Source organism: Bombina bombina, chromosome 2 (assembly GCF_027579735.1).
Source record: "Bombina bombina isolate aBomBom1 chromosome 2, aBomBom1.pri, whole genome shotgun sequence".
Lineage (NCBI taxonomy): Eukaryota > Metazoa > Chordata > Amphibia > Anura > Bombinatoridae > Bombina > Bombina bombina.
The window spans coordinates 931,902,431-931,919,090 of NC_069500.1; the positions used below are offsets into that span (position 1 = coordinate 931,902,431).

The 16,660-nt window shown below is 38.4% G+C and overlaps 1 protein-coding gene across 2 annotated transcripts in view; it reads right to left on the bottom strand.

Annotated features, from left to right (window-relative positions):
* PTPN13 (protein tyrosine phosphatase non-receptor type 13) overlaps positions 1-16,660 on the bottom strand; it is a 565,956-nt gene that overhangs the window by 399,108 nt on the left and 150,188 nt on the right. For both annotated transcript variants that reach the window (XM_053703380.1, XM_053703379.1), the window contains exon 2: positions 464-583. In XM_053703380.1, the coding sequence (XP_053559355.1) occupies positions 464-578 (115 nt within the window). In that variant the 5' untranslated portion in view covers positions 579-583. The remainder of the gene's footprint in view (positions 1-463; positions 584-16,660) is intronic.

Below are 16,660 nucleotides of genomic sequence, written 5' to 3' on the forward strand. Positions count from 1 at the left end.
CCTATAACAGGAACCTAAATGTCACTTTAATGCCTTCAAAAGAGGACTGCAAAAAGTGCTATGCACTTGGTTGTAGGTTTTTTTATATCCCAGGGTTAAAGTGGCATAAGTACAATTAATGCTCCTCCAAGAAGGTGGACCAGGAAGTATCACACATCAGTGTCGCAGCACGTAACGCTACTGCCGCCATTTTACTTGTCTCATGGTTTGTTGCTCCAGTCCTGCAATGTGCACAGACAAAGAAAGTGGCGGAATGACGGTGCTCTTTTCTCCGGCCTATTCCCTCTGCAGTGCATACTGCAAGGGAAACAAGCCACTGTTTTGAATAACTAAATGCATTTTAATGCAAATTTGATGTTTTAAAATAGTTTAATAAAATTGCAATTAAAATCGCAATCAGAATATTCAATTAAAAAAAATTATAAAGAAAAACAAAGAAAACTGGCAAATTAAATACTGGTACCTTTTCTCAATAGCTCTTGCAGGCTTTCGGCACTTTGGCTCAGTACAGCCCATAATTCTTCTTCCTGTAATGGCCCTCCCCGTACCTCCAAGGCCTCTGCCAATGAGACATGCATATTATCTGGAAAACAAAATAGCACAGGCATTTGTTATAAATTCAATGAAAGCCATTCAGAAATTTACAGGTTGGAGAACAAAATAATAAATACAGCGAGTCTCCTTTGATAGGAAGCCTTAATCTAAACATGATAACATTGAAGAAAAGGGTTATATTGTCTTTGTTGTTATCTTCAAATACACAGAAACCAAAGCTTTATCAGTAATTGTCAGGCTAACAAGATGGCAGGCATGTCATAGGTTCTCTTTGCCGTCTGTAGTAACTCCACTGAAAAAGCCTGCTCATAAATATAGTTCAGCAGCAGGATGTAGGTGATTTGGTATCAACCATATCAGGCTGCTTTGTATATCAAAAGTGTCAAACCAATTCTGTCCATAACAAAGCAGCTCTTTTTCCATTACAATATAAATAAATAAATCAGATCTCGACATTGCAAATGGATGTGCTCTCTTACTAAACATGTGAAGAAAATGTGGAATTACATTGATGCCGAATAATGTGATAGGATTGAAAGAACAAGCAACACTGCTTTTTATTTCTCCAAGCAGTGTTTTTCAACCAGTGTGCCGTGGCACACTAGTGTGCCGTGAGAGATCCTCAGGTGTGCCACGGCAGACTGACAACAGTGTGACATATTTTTTAAACTTTGCTTGTTTTTACTCCCAGTGCAGGGGTAGTTTGTAGGAGGCATGGCATAACAGCACAATACATACAGTATGTGTGTGTTTGTGCGTATGTGTATATATATATGCTGTATTAGGCTACAATGTCTGATTTTTTTAAAATTTTGGGATGGTGGTGTGCCACAGGATTTTTTAATGTAAAAAAGTGTGCCACGGCAAAAAAAAGGTTAAAAATCACTGCTCCAAGGGATCTCCTTTAATAGTGTAAATGAAATGTAAGCACAGTAGGTTGGCCAAATACTGTTTAATCAACAAGATTACTGCCATGCCAACAACATGAGAACACCTAGGAGATGAATGTTCCTATTAATCACATTATTATGTCTATATACATTGACCAATTCTAACGATCAAATAACTAGAATTATTCAGAATATGGTGATTACTGACATCCGTTTCATATTTCAAATTAATCAGTATAAGTTCAGTAACATGAGCCATGTTTAGCCACACATTTATTTCACAAACCTGACACAGGGAATGATTATGTTGTATGATTTATATTGTCTTCTCTGTCAAGAGGATGTAGCCTACATTTTTAAAGTGACTTAATTTGTGCAGATTAATTTAAACAAATCACTCAGTGTGCTACGATAGAATGCCATAGTGCAATTTTAGTGAGAATTGCACAATCAACAAACTATTAGTAAATCGACAATGCAATAACACTTAAAGTGATACTAAACCCAAATTTTTCTTTCATAATTCAGATAGAGCATGCAATTTTAAGCAACTTTCTAATTTACTCCTATTTTTTAAAAAAAATCTTCATTCTCTTGCGATCTTTATTTGAAAAGCAGGAATGTAAGGTTAGCAACCGGCCCAGTTTTGGTTCAGGACCTAGGAAGCGCTTGCCGATTGGTGGCTACATTTAGCCACCAATCACTACCCAGGTGCTTACCAAAAGTGGGCTGGCTCTTAAGCTTACATTCCTGCTTTTTCAAATAAAGATATCAAGAGAACGAAGAAAAATTAACAATAGGAGTAACTTAGAAAGTTGCTTTAAGGGATATAAAACCCAATTGTTTTATTCTATGATTCAGACAGAGCATTGACTTTAAACAACTTTCCAATTTACTTCTATTATCTATTTAGTTTTTTTCTCTTGGCATCCTTTGCAAAAAAAGGATACCAGTTAGGCTCAGGATCTGCTAATTGGTGGCTGTACATATATGCCTCATTTTACTGGCTCACTCAATGCATTACCTCGCTCCCAGTAATGCATTGCTGCTTTTTAAAAAAAAAAATATAAAGAGACAATAATCAAATTTGATAATAGAAATAAATTGGAAAGTTGTTTAAAATTGTATGCTCTATCTGAATCATGAAATAATTTTTGGGGTAGTATCCCTTTAATTTGAATTTTTAAATGAGCAGTATTTTCTGAGAAATTTAAAACTTCCATTTAATGCCCACCCACTTTCCACAGAGGCAAACATTCATTAGAAGTTTCTTGTAGAATACCTAATTTCACCAAACAAAACATCATGATTGCAAGAACCACAGTTTGGAGCAATATTGAGCTTCCATTAAGATGTATAAACAGAACGAGAAGGTAATAATGGTAAAGTGTATATAAGTTCCCTGCATTTATTTAATGAGAACCAAACATAAATGACTCACAATACTCTCTACAAAGAATGTAGCTACATTTGTTTCCAATAGATTATTCTGAGAATTGTTTACAAACTGTAAGCTTTTACTTATTAAATTCATTACCTGTGTTGCATTTAGTTGCTTTAAGTTAATTTTGCATATCTGAATCAATGTATAATAATACTTGTCTAGATTTCTACAATAGGCATAACCGGGACATTTGAGAGCCAGATGTAAAACTATATATACACAATGGCGCATATATAAAATAAGAATTGTAGATTTGATAGCAAGTGTGCTGTTCATCAAGTAAAACCTAGCAACATTATCTGGGGAAAAATATGAGTCAGAACAAAAGATCTAATAACAGCAAACATCTTAAAGGGACAGTAAACAACTTGAGATTTTAATATTGTTATACATATTAAAACAACATTGCAATATACTTTCATTTATTTTGCCCATTTTTAATGTAATTTAACTCTGAAAGTTGTATATTTAATTAATCTCAGAATTGAAAAGGCTCACTACACACTTCTTAAAGCTAACCCTGCTACATATCTTTCCTTAATTTACTTCAGCAGAAAAGAACTGCAAACCAATACACTTTGATTAGAGTGCCCTAACTAGATCACCCATATGGACTGTTATGGCTACAGAATATTAATTAATAGTATTGTGGCCGCAATATCATGGGTAAAGATCTCACAGGCAAAGCCAGCTTTCTCTGCAGAAATAACACAAATCTAGAATCTTGATTAATAGGTGAGTGGCAACTTTATGATAAAGTAAGTATCAGGAGTTGTTAAAGGTATATGAACCCAAACAATTTATTCTGTAAATCAAACAGAGCATACAAATTAAAAATGTATTATTTTTTTTCAATTTACTTCTATTATCAAATTCGCTTAAATCCCAATGGTATTGTTTGTTGAAGAGATACCCAGGTAGGTGGCTGGAGCACTAAATGGCAGGGAATAGTGCTGCCATCAAGTGCTCTTGCAAAAGAATAACATTCTTGCAAAACTGCTGCCATATAGTGCTGCTCCAAACACGTGCACACTCCTGAGCTTACATCTCTGCTTTTAAACAAAAGATAAAAAGAGAACTAAAAAAAAAAACATTTTATTTCAGAAGTAAATTAGAAAGTTGTTTAAAATTGCATGCTCTATCTGATTCATGAAATAAAAATGTGGGGTTTCATGTCCCTTTAACACTTTTCATTGTAGTGAAGGCTTCAACTTATGGTAAAACCCTCTCAGGCATCCATAGAGTTAACAAGAGTTTGGACGCTCAGTGGCAATGTCACTTGTGACACTGATATACACAGAACACTGCAACCACACAGCACTGTGAAAGCTGAGATATTAGCATTGGGGTGAACATACTGTTGCAAATGATGCAATGAACAATGCTTAGATATGCTGTTTAGAGCTGGACATAGTAAGATCAGATAATGTAAATCCTGCATCCATCTTTTCACAATAGAGAGATAACAATTACGCTAATAATCCTGTATAGGAGATGTATCCTTCGTCCAGGTTTCCTAAACGGAAAATGAAACAGATAGATAGATTCAAAGCCATGCCTGAATTACATTTAGGGACAATTATAAATGGGTCACTAAATTGTGCAACCAATGATTGTGATCTGCACTTCCATTTAAAGGAATTGGAAAGCACACAATTTTCAGAATTAAATAAGAGGAAAGGGGAACAGAATACGGAATGCATAATACTGCAAAGTGGTTTTTGTTTTTTGCTACTGTCATGATACACTCATGAGGGGTAGTTAAAGGGACACTCAATCAAAATTAAACTTTCATTATTCAGATAGAGCATGCAATTTTAAACAACTTTCTAATTTACTTCCATTAACAAAATGTGCACAGTCTTTTTATATTTAAACTTTTTGAGTCACCAGCTCCTACTGAGCATGTGCAAAAATAAGTGTGTATGCATTTGTGAATGGCTGATTGCTGTCACATGGTACGTGTATGCATTTGTGATTGGCTGGTGGCTGTCACATGGTACAGGGGGAGTGGGAAAAAGACAACTTTTAAAATTGTCAGAAAAAAAAATCTACTACTCATTTGAAGTTCAGGCTAAGTGCTATTGCATTGTCTTGTTATCTTCCATTTGTTGATTATGCAAATCTACAGTGTTGACTGGTCCTTTAATTCTTGGAACAGCTACCCAGCAGAGGTGGTATGGTGTCTCAGCATTGCCAGGGTTAATCTGAAGTGTTCTTTCTTTGTGTAACATCTGTGTGTGTGTTAAAGAATGCAGTGCTCTAAAGACCCCCCTCCCTTCCTGGTGCCTGCTATCTCTTGGTACCATGGTTTAAGGCCTTGCTATACGTGGTTAAATGATCGTAAATTAAGACAAGGGCGGTGGTCTTGACAAGACAAAGGGAGACTCTGAGATATAATTTAATGTTACAGAAAAAGTATTCAGAACTTGCCTGGGACAGAAGAAGTAACATCTAAAGGAGGTTCCCACATACCCTTTTGAAAGTGTGGTAATAAGTGTAGGTACTGTCTTTAGTTTATGTTCCATTTTATTTTATTTTAAAGAACTGTATCTTTGCATTTATTCTTGTTTTTGTATGTCTTCTGTTTTTGTAATTTGGTACTGTGTAACCTGTATTTGTCTTTTGTTATTAAACATATAGTAATCTAATTCTGTCTTTGGGCTCTAATATCTGAATTCACATTCTGAAGAGACATGGTTAAAAGGCACGTTACCTAATTGTTAGTCGTGTAAGTTATTGGGATTTCCAAGACACCCTTATTAAAAACTCTTGGTGGTGGCAGCATTGTTAATCTGGGGTGGTGTATGCAGGATTTGGGGCTTAATGTAGTGTCCCTTTAGGTCCTTTGTAGAGGTAAAGGTGTAAAGGAACCAGAAGCTGAGTGCTATTAACCCCTTCATGCCCACACCTCACATAGTGACAGCTGGACAGATAGGCTTAGTCATCACAGCTACATATAATTTTAACTCCTGCCAGGTGCAACCAAATAACACCTCAGAACACGTCAACATCACCCATCATTGAATCTCTGGAATACCTACCACCAGTGTTAACTCTAAGGACAGTTTTGTGAGCGGCACAGCAGTGAAGCAGTGGTAAGGGAAACACACCTTGCAGTCTGCATTGTGTAGTGCTTGTCAATTGCTCTAATTAACCGTTTCACTGCTGGAGCACTCACAAAACTGGCCTTAGAGGGAACACTGCCTATCACCCTAAAGGTGTTAGCAACATATTTCATAAATAATAATAAAATAATTTTTATATATATATATATATATATATATATATATATATACACATAACCAGAAATCTATCTCCCACTGACGAGTTCTAAAAAGAACGAAACAGGCTGTCTAGTGAGTGATTTCTGTATTGCTGCAATAATCCCGTTAAAAGGATCGCTGTGTTAAAACAGTATTTGAAGCAAAAAAAATTAGAATTTGCATATTTAATTTGCATATCTTACCCAGAATTCTCCTGTGCATTGGTAACATTGTATATGGAGTATTTCTGGGGAAAAGTAAGCGTGGAATTTTGCCTAGATGTGTTAGTTTCCTATGCAAATATTTGTATTGATCATATATATATATATATATATATATATATATATATATATATATATACATATATACACACACACATATATATATATATATATATATATATATATATACATACACATATATATATATATATATATATATATATATATATACATATACACACACACATATATATATATATATATATATATATATATATATATACATATACATATATATATACAGGGAGTGCAGAATTATTAGGCAAATTAGTATTTTGACCACATCATCCTCTTTATGCATGTTGTCTTACTCCAAGCTGTATAGGCTCGAAAGCCTACTACCAATTAAGCATATTAGGTGATGTGCATCTCTGTAATGAGAAGGGGTGTGGTCTAATGACATCAACACCCTATATCAGGTGTGCATAATTATTAGGCAACTTCCTTTCCTTTGGCAAAATGGGTCAAAAGAAGGACTTGACAGGCTCAGAAAAGTCAAAAATAGTGAGATATCTTGCAGAGGGATGCAGCACTCTTAAAATTGCAAAGCTTCTGAAGCGTGATCATCGAACAATCAAGCGTTTCATTCAAAATAGTCAACAGGGTCGCAAGAAGCGTGTGGAAAAACCAAGGCGCAAAATAACTGCCCATGAACTGAGAAAAGTCAAGCATGCAGCTGCCAAGATGCCACTTGCCACCAGTTTGGCCATATTTCAGAGCTGCAACATCACTGGAGTGCCCAAAAGCACAAGGTGTGCAATACTCAGAGACATGGCCAAGGTAAGAAAGGCTGAAAGACGACCACCACAAGCTGAAACGTCAAGACTGGGCCAAGAAATATCTCAAGACTGATTTTTCTAAGGTTTTATGGACTGATGAAATGAGAGTGAGTCTTGATGGGTCAGATGGATGGGCCCGTGGCTGGATTGGTAAAGGGCAGAGAGCTCCAGTCCGACTCAGATGCCAGCAAGGTGAAGGTGGAGTACTGGTTTGGGCTGGTATCATCAAAGATTAGCTTGTGGGGCCTTTTCGGGTTGAGGATGGAGTCAAGCTCAACTCCCAGTCCTACTGCCAGTTTCTGGAAGACACCTTCTTCAAGCAGTGGTACAGGAAGAAGTCTGCATCCTTCAAGAAAAACATGATTTTCATGCAGGACAATGCTTCATCACACGCGTCCAAGTACTCCACAGCGTGGCTGGCAAGAAAGGGTATAAAAGAAGAAAATCTAATGACATGGCCTCCTTGTTCACCTGATCTGAACCCCATTGAGAACCTGTGGTCCATCATCAAATGTGAGATTTACAAGGAGGGAAAACAGTACACCTCTCTGAACAGTGTCTGGGAGGCTGTGGTTGCTGCTGCACGCAATGTTGATGGTGAACAGATCAAAACACTGACAGAATCCATGGGTGGCAGGCATTTGAGTGTCCTTGCAAAGAAAGGTGGCTATATTGGTCACTGATTTGTTTTTGTTTTTGAATGTCAGAAAACATAATTTATGCTTACCTGATAAATTCCTTTCTCCTGTAGTGTGGTCAGTCCACGGGTCATCATTACTTCTGGGATATTATCTCCTCCCCAACAGGAAGTGCAAGAGGATCACCCAGCAGAGCTGCTATATAGCTCCTCCCCTCTACGTCACACCCAGTCATTCGACCGAGAACCAACGAGAAAGGAGAAAAAAATTTAGACCTGCCATAAAAAACAGGGCGGGCCGTGGACTGACCACACTACAGGAGAAAGGAATTTATCAGGTAAGCATAAATTATGTTTTCTCCTGTTAAGTGTGGTCAGTCCACGGGTCATCATTACTTCTGGGATACCAATACCAAAGCTAAAGTACACGGATGACGGGAGGGACAGGCAGGATCTTATACGGAAGGAACCACTGCCTGAAGAACCTTTCTCCCAAAAACAGCCTCCGAAGAAGCAAAAGTGTCAAATTTGTAAAATTTGGAAAAAGTATGAAGAAAAGACCAAGTTGCAGCCTTGCAAATCTGTTCAACAGAGGCCTCATTCTTAAAGGCCCAAGTGGAAGCCACAGCTCTAGTAGAATGAGCTGTAATTCTTTCAGGAGGCTGCTGTCCAGCAGTCTCATAAGCTAAATGTATTATGCTACGAAGCCAAAAAGAGAGAGAGGTAGCAGAAGCTTTTTGACCTCTCCTCTGACCAGAATAAACGACAAACAGGGAAGACTTTGTCGAAAATCTTTAGTTGCCTGTAAATAAAATTTCAGAGCACGGACTACATCCAGATTGTGTAGAAGACGTTCCTTCTTTGAAGAAGGATTAGGACACAAGGATGGAACAACAATCTCTTGATTGATATTCCTGTTAGTGACCACCTTAGGTAAGAACCCAGGTTTAGTACGCAGAACTACCTTGTCTGAATGAAAAATCAGATAAGGAGAATCACAATGTAAGGCAGATAACTCAGAGACTCTCCGAGCCGAGGAAATAGCCATTAAAAACAGAACTTTCCAAGATAACAGCTTGATATCAATGGAATGAAGGGGTTCAAACGGAACACCCTGTAAAACGTTAAGAACTAAATTTAAGCTCCATGGTGGAGCAACAGTTTTAAACACAGGCTTAATCCTGGCCAAAGCCTGGCAAAAAGCCTGAACGTCTGGAACTTCTGACAGACGCTTGTGTAAAAGAATGGACAGAGCTGAGATCTGTCCCTTTAAGGAACTAGCAGATAAACCCTTTTCTAAACCTTCTTGTAGAAAGGATAATATCCTAGGAATCCTAACTTTACTCCATGAGTAACTCTTGGATTCGCACCAATGTAAGTATTTACGCCATATTTTATGGTAAATCTTTCTGGTAACAGGCTTCCTAGCCTGTATTAAGGTATCAATAACTGACTCCGAAAAACCACGCTTTGATAAAATCAAGCGTTCAATTTCCAAGCAGTCAGCTTCAGAGAAATTAGATTTTGATGTTTGAAAGGACCCTGAATTAGAAGGTCCTGTCTCAGAGGCAGAGACCAAGGTGGACAGGATGACATGTCCACTAGATCTGCATACCAGGTCCTGCGTGGCCACGCAGGCGCTATAAGAATCACTGATGCTCTCTCCTGTTTGATTCTGGCAATCAATCGAGGAAGCATCGGGAAGGGTGGAAACACATAAGCCATCCCGAAGGTCCAAGGTGCTGTCAAAGCATCTATCAGGACCGCTTCCGGATCCCTGGATCTGGACCCGTAACAAGGAAGCTTGGCGTTCTGTCGAGACGCCATGAGATCTATCTCTGGTTTGCCCCAACGTCGAAGTATTTGGGCAAAGACCTCCGGATGAAGTTCCCACTCCCCCGGATGAAAAGTCTGACGACTTAGGAAATCCGCCTCCCAGTTCTCCACTCCCGGGATGTGGATTGCTGACAGGTGGCAAGAGTGAAACTCTGCCCAGCGAATTATCTTTGATACTTCCATCATCGCTAGGGAGCTTCTTGTCCCTCCTTGATGGTTGATGTAAGCTACAGTCGTGATGTTGTCCGACTGAAACCTGATGAACCCCCGAGTTGTTAACTGGGGCCAAGCCAGAAGAGCATTGAGAACTGCTCTCAATTCCAGAATGTTTATAGGCAGGAGACTCTCCTCCTGAGTCCATGATCCCTGAGCCTTCAGAGAATTCCAGACAGCGCCCCAACCTAGTAGGCTGGCGTCTGTTGTTACAATTGTCCAATCCGGCCTGCTGAATGGCATCCCCCTGGACAGATGTGGCCGAGAAAGCCACCATAGAAGAGAATTTCTGGTCTCTTGATCCAGATTCAGAGTAGGGGACAAATCTGAGTAATCCCCATTCCACTGATTTAGCATGCACAATTGCAGCGGTCTGAGATGTAGGCGTGCAAAGGGTACTATGTCCATTGCCGCTACCATTAAGCCGATCACCTCCATGCATTGAGCCACTGCCGGGTGTTGAATGGAATGAAGGACACGGCATGCATTTTGAAGCTTTGTTAACCTGTCTTCTGTCAGGTAAATCTTCATTTCTACAGAATCTATAAGAGTCCCCAAGAAGGGAACTCTTGTGAGTGGAAAGAGAGAACTCTTCTTTTCGTTCACCTTCCATCCATGCGACCTTAGAAATGCCAGTACTAACTCTGTATGAGACTTGGCAGTTTGAAAGCTTGAAGCTTGTATCAGAATGTCGTCTAGGTACGGAGCTACCGAAATTCCTCGCGGTCTTAGTACCGCCAGAAGAGCACCCAGAACCTTTGTGAAGATTCTTGGAGCCGTAGCCAATCCGAATGGAAGAGCTACAAACTGGTAATGCCTGTCTAGGAAGGCAAACCTTAGATACCGGTAATGATCTTTGTGAATCGGTATGTGAAGGTAAGCATCCTTTAAATCCACTGTGGTCATGTACTGACCCTTTTGGATCATGGGTAGGATTGTCCGAATAGTTTCCATTTTGAACGATGGAACTCTTAGGAATTTGTTTAGGATCTTTAAATCCAAGATTGGTCTGAAGGTTCCCTCTTTCTTGGGAACCACAAACAGATTTGAGTAAAACCCCTGTCCGTGTTCCGACCGCGGAACCGGATGGATCACTCCCATTAGTAAAAGATCTTGTACACAGCGTAGAAACGCCTCTTTCTTTATTTGGTTTGTTGACAACCTTGACAGATGAAATCTCCCTTTTGGGGGAGAGGATTTGAAGTCCAGAAGATATCCCTGAGATATGATCTCTAACGCCCAGGGATCCTGGACATCTCTTGCCCAAGCCTGGGCGAAGAGAGAAAGTCTGCCCCCCACTAGATCCGTTCCCGGATTGGGGGCCCTCACTTCATGCTGTCTTAGGGGCAGTAGCAGGTTTTCTGGCCTGCTTGCCCTTGTTCCAGGACTGGTTGGGTCTCCAGCCTTGTCTGTAGCGAGCAACAGCTCCTTCCTGTTTTGGTGCAGAGGAAGTTGATGCTGCTCCTGCCTTGAAATTACGAAAGGAATGAAAATTAGACTGTCTAGCCCTAGGTTTGGCTCTGTCTTGAGGTAGAGCATGGCCCTTACCTCCAGTAATGTCAGCGATAATTTCTTTCAAACCGGGCCCGAATAAGGTCTGCCCTTTGAAAGGTATGTTAAGTAATTTAGATTTAGAAGTAACGTCAGCTGACCAGGATTTTAGCCACAGTGCTCTGCGTGCCTGAATGGCGAATCCGGAATTCTTAGCCGTAAGTTTAGTTAAATGTACTACGGCATCTGAAACAAATGAATTAGCTAGCTTAAGAGTTTTAAGCTTGTTTGAAATCTCATCTATAGTTATTGAGTCAAGAGTCTCTTCCAGAGAGTCGGACGAAAAAGCGGCCGCGGCCGTGACAGACGCAATACATGCAAGGGGTTGCAATATAAAACCTTGTTGCACAAACATTTTCTTAAGGTAACCCTCTAATTTTTTATCCATTGGATCTGAAAAGGCACAGCTATCCTCCACTGGGATAGTGGTACGCTTAGCCAGAGTAGAAACCGCTCCCTCCACCTTAGGGACCGTCTGCCATAAGTCCCGTGTGGTGGCGTCTATTGGGAACATTTTTCTAAATACAGGAGGGGGGGAAAAGGGTACACCGGGCCTATCCCACTCCTTAGTAATTATCTCTGTAAGCCTCTTAGGTATAGGAAATACGTCAGTACTCGCCGGTACCGCATAGTATCTATCCAGCCTACATAATTTCTCTGGGATTGCAACGGTGTTACAATCATTCAGAGCCGCTAATACCTCCCCTAGCAGTACACGGAGGTTTTCAAGCTTAAACTTAAAGTTAGAAATGTCTGAATCCACTCTATTGGGATCAGAACCGTCACCTGCAGATTGAAGCTCTCCGTCCTCATGTTCTGCATATTGTGACGCAGTATCTGACATGGTCCTATTATTATCAGCGCACTCTGTTCTCACCCCAGAGTGATCACGCTTACCTCTAAGTTCTGGTAATTTAGACAAAACTTCAGTCATAACATTAGCCATGTCCTGTAATGTGATTTGTAATGGCCGCCCTGAAGTACTCGGCGTTACAATATCACGCACCACCCGAGCGGGAGATGCAGGTACTGACACGTGAGGCAAGTTAGTCGGCATAACTTTCCCCTCGTTGTTTGGTGAATGATGTTCAATTTGTACAGATTGACTTTTATTTAAAGTAGCATCAATGCAATTAGTACATAAATTTCTATTGGGCTCCACTTTGGCTTTAGCACATATAGCACAGAGATATTCCTCTGAGTCAGACATGTTTAACACACTAGCAATAAACTAGCAGACTTGGAAATACTTTTCAACTCAATTTTCAAGTAATATGAAAAACGTACTGTGCCTTTAAGAAGCACAGAAAAAAGTTATGACAGTTGAGTAACAATGAACCGGAGAAATTATAAATTCAAATTCTTTCCGGTAAAAACACAATTTAGCAAAGGATTGCTCCCATAGTAATGAATAACAAACCCTTACATAGCAGAAAAAATGTACATAATAAAAACGTTTTTATCACAGTCAAAGCACAATCTCACAGGTCTGCTGTGAGTGATTACCTCCCTCAAAATAATTTTTGAAGACCCTTGAGCTCTGTAGAGACGAACCGGATCATGCAGGGAAGAAAAACAGACTTGTGACTGAATTTCTGATGCGTAGCAAAAGCGCCAAAATAGGCCCCTCCCCCTCACACACATCAGTGAGGGAGATCAGTAAACTGTCTTAAATTAAATAAAACTACCGCCAAGTGGAAAAAAACAGTGCCCAAAACAATTTTTCACCCAGTACCTCAGATAATTAAACGATTTAACATGCCAGCAAAACGTTTAACATCAATAAATGAAGTGTCATTAGAAAGCCTGTTGCTAGTCGTTCCCACTGCAAGTTAGGCTAAAAAAATGTTATGCATACAGTATTATCCCAGTGAAGTGCCATTCCCCAGAATACTGAAATGTAAATATACATACATGACAGCCTGATACCAGTTGCTACTACTGCATTTAAGGCTGAACTTACATTATATCGGTATTGGCAGTATTTTCTCAGTCAATTCCATTCCTCAGAAAATAATATGCTGCTACATACCTCATTGCAGGTGAACCTGCCCGCTGTCCCCTGATCTGAAGTTTACCTCACTCCTCAGATGGCCGAGAACAGCAAAATGATCTTAACTACGCCGGCTAAAATCATACAAAAAACTCAGGTAGATTCTTCTTCAAATTCTACCTGAGAAGGAACAACACACTCCGGTGCTGTTTTAAAATAACAAACTTTTGATTGAAGATATAAAAACTAAGTATAATCACCACAGTCCTCTCACACATCCTATCTATTAGTTGGGTGCAAGAGAATGACTGGGTGTGACTTAGAGGGGAGGAGCTATATAGCAGCTCTGCTGGGTGATCCTCTTGCACTTCCTGTTGGGGAGGAGTTAATATCCCAGAAGTAATGATGACCCGTGGACTGACCACACTTAACAGGAGAAATGTATATTTGTGAATGTTGAGATGTTATATTGGTTTCACTGGTAAAAATAAATAATTGAAATGGGTATATATTTGTTTTTTGTTAAGTTGCCTAATAATTATGCACAGTAATAGTCACCTGCACACACAGATATCCCCCTAAAATAGCTATAACTAAAAACAAACTAAAAACTACTTCCAAAACTATTCAGCTTTGATATTAATGAGTTTTTTGGGTTCCTTGAGAACATGGTTGTTGTTCAATAATAAAATGAATCCTCAAAAATACAACTTGCCTAATAATTCTGCACTCCCTGTATATATATTTATATATATATATATATATATATATATATATATATATATATATATATATACATACACACACACACACACACATATATATATACACACACACATACATACATATATAAATATTTTTTTTAGCAAAACACATGGTAATGCTGTTAATGACAGTGTAAAAAGAAGCAAACAATTTCTGTTTTTAGCTGTTAGCTACATGGATAATTAATGCTAATGAGTACTTGTTGCAACTGTTATGAATGGTGTAGATGGTTATCCCGGCCAAATGATTTATAATATGTGTAATACACAAAATGAAAACTTTGTTAATACAACAGCAAAACAAACAAATAAATAGTTCTTTAAAACAACTACTCATGTAGAACTGCATAACACTGGAAATTGCACTGTTCTGAAGCTGTTAAATAATTCAGCCTGATGAATAAGTGAACGCTGCTTAATGTGTACCATTGTACATGTAGTTTTTAGCAGAATCTGGTGTGTCTGTCACTTCCACCCTTAGTATTCCAAGATTTTTTGACGGCAAAAAGAAATAAACACCAGCAAATATATAAAATGACTACTGCAGAAGATAAAGGGATAAGATGGCCAAATAAAGCATCAAATTAAAGGGCAGGATCCAGTGCATACAGCCAGGATAATCACACTCAAACAGTTAAAAGAAATTATATTATGATCACATTATATTTTGAATAATTATTATATGTTTGTTTTTTTTTTTTTGTTTTTTTAAATATGTTGGACACTTTGAACTACAAACAATAAAACATTAAACAGAAACATTTAACCACCAAAATGGAAAATAAAGCAAATATTTTGTTTAGAATAAAATGGACAGTAAAAACCTTGAGTTTTTTATATAAATTGTTTAGTTGTGTGTAATGAAACAACTTTGCAATATATATTTTTTGTTTATTTTGCCCAACGTTCATGTAATTTAGCTCTGAAAATTGAGCAATTTCTAATTTTCAGAACTTGAAATGCACCCTGCTGACTTATTAAGGCTAAGTCTGCTACATATCTGCACCTAATTGGCTATATCAGATAACAACTGCAAAACAATTCACTCTATAGCAACTTTATGACCATAAAAAGCCTTGTTGTCTGTGGATTAAAGCCCAGATTGAATCTTCAAATAATGAAAATGGTGGCTGGAGTTTGGCTATTGAAAACTATTGGCTGATGTGTTATTCTATAGCAACGCAATGGAAGTGTCTTATAATTACAAAAAAGTTACCTTTCCCTTTATTATTGAATTTTAATAGGGTTCTGATGCTAGAAAATATTGGATATGAGTAGGATGAAATAGGAATTTTTATTTTTAGGTGTAACTTCTAAACTTAAAGGGGCACAGTCAACCTCCCAAACAGATTCTGCAGCATTGTAAACCTATGTATTATATACAAAAGGTAAGATTTAAGAGGCAAATTAAAGACCAGATGAGTGGGTAGAGGCCCCTACCAAGAGTTGCCAACTGTTACATAGTAACATAGTGATCTACAAGTAGTGATGTACAGGGTTAACCAATTTTGTCACAGAAAGTGTTAACAGACCCTTTCTATCTTAAACAATTTGTTACAGTTTAGCAATTACAGACAAGCCTGTGTCTTAGATCAGTGGATTCAAGGGTTAAACAAACACTCTCTAGTCTGTTCTAGACCTAGAAAAAAAATGCCCAAAACTCCCCTTCAATGCCACCAACACTAAACTCTCTCTAAGCTGCCACCACCTAAGATTATTACCAAGTGCGCAAACGCACAAAACATGTCTGCATGAGGTCCTGATCTTTTGCAACATTGTGTCTTGTTTTATCTATAGTGCTATGTTATACAGCCACTGAGGTTGTTATATGTTTTTACCCTGTGTTTACTAATAAATGGAACTTTTTACTTAACAAGGAGTATCTTGCGCTTCTCTAACACTCCGCCTAACATTGGATGCCTAGTTACATGTGACCTGGTTCACAGACCAGGGCTTGGAGTGCAATCAGCAGCAGTTCTCCGGGAGGAAAGCATCCACACCTCCATTGCTACGGACATACCGGATATACCGATTCACAGCCTTCTCACAGGTAACAAGTTTTTATATACAGTTACCTTACTGAGGTCCCGTTGTGCGCTCACTCACATTTCTATGTATCTAAGATTATTATATGGTGAATCTTAAAGGACCACTAAACACAGAAGAATAACAAATAAATATCTATATGAGTGCCTTTTTATTGTGCATTTATAGATTTATTTGTGAAGGAGGTTTACGAAATCTAGGAAGAATGATCTCAAAGAGTATATCCAAATAAATCTATTTTTATAAGGCAAAAGAGCAGAGATTGAGAATGTGTTATTTGTTTAATAGCATGAAAAGCACAGCTTATAAACAGTACCGGTATATTATAACAAAACTTTGATCAACGTCCTAAATATCTTATATAATCAAGATGATGATGAAAACCAATAAATGCATCATAAAGTG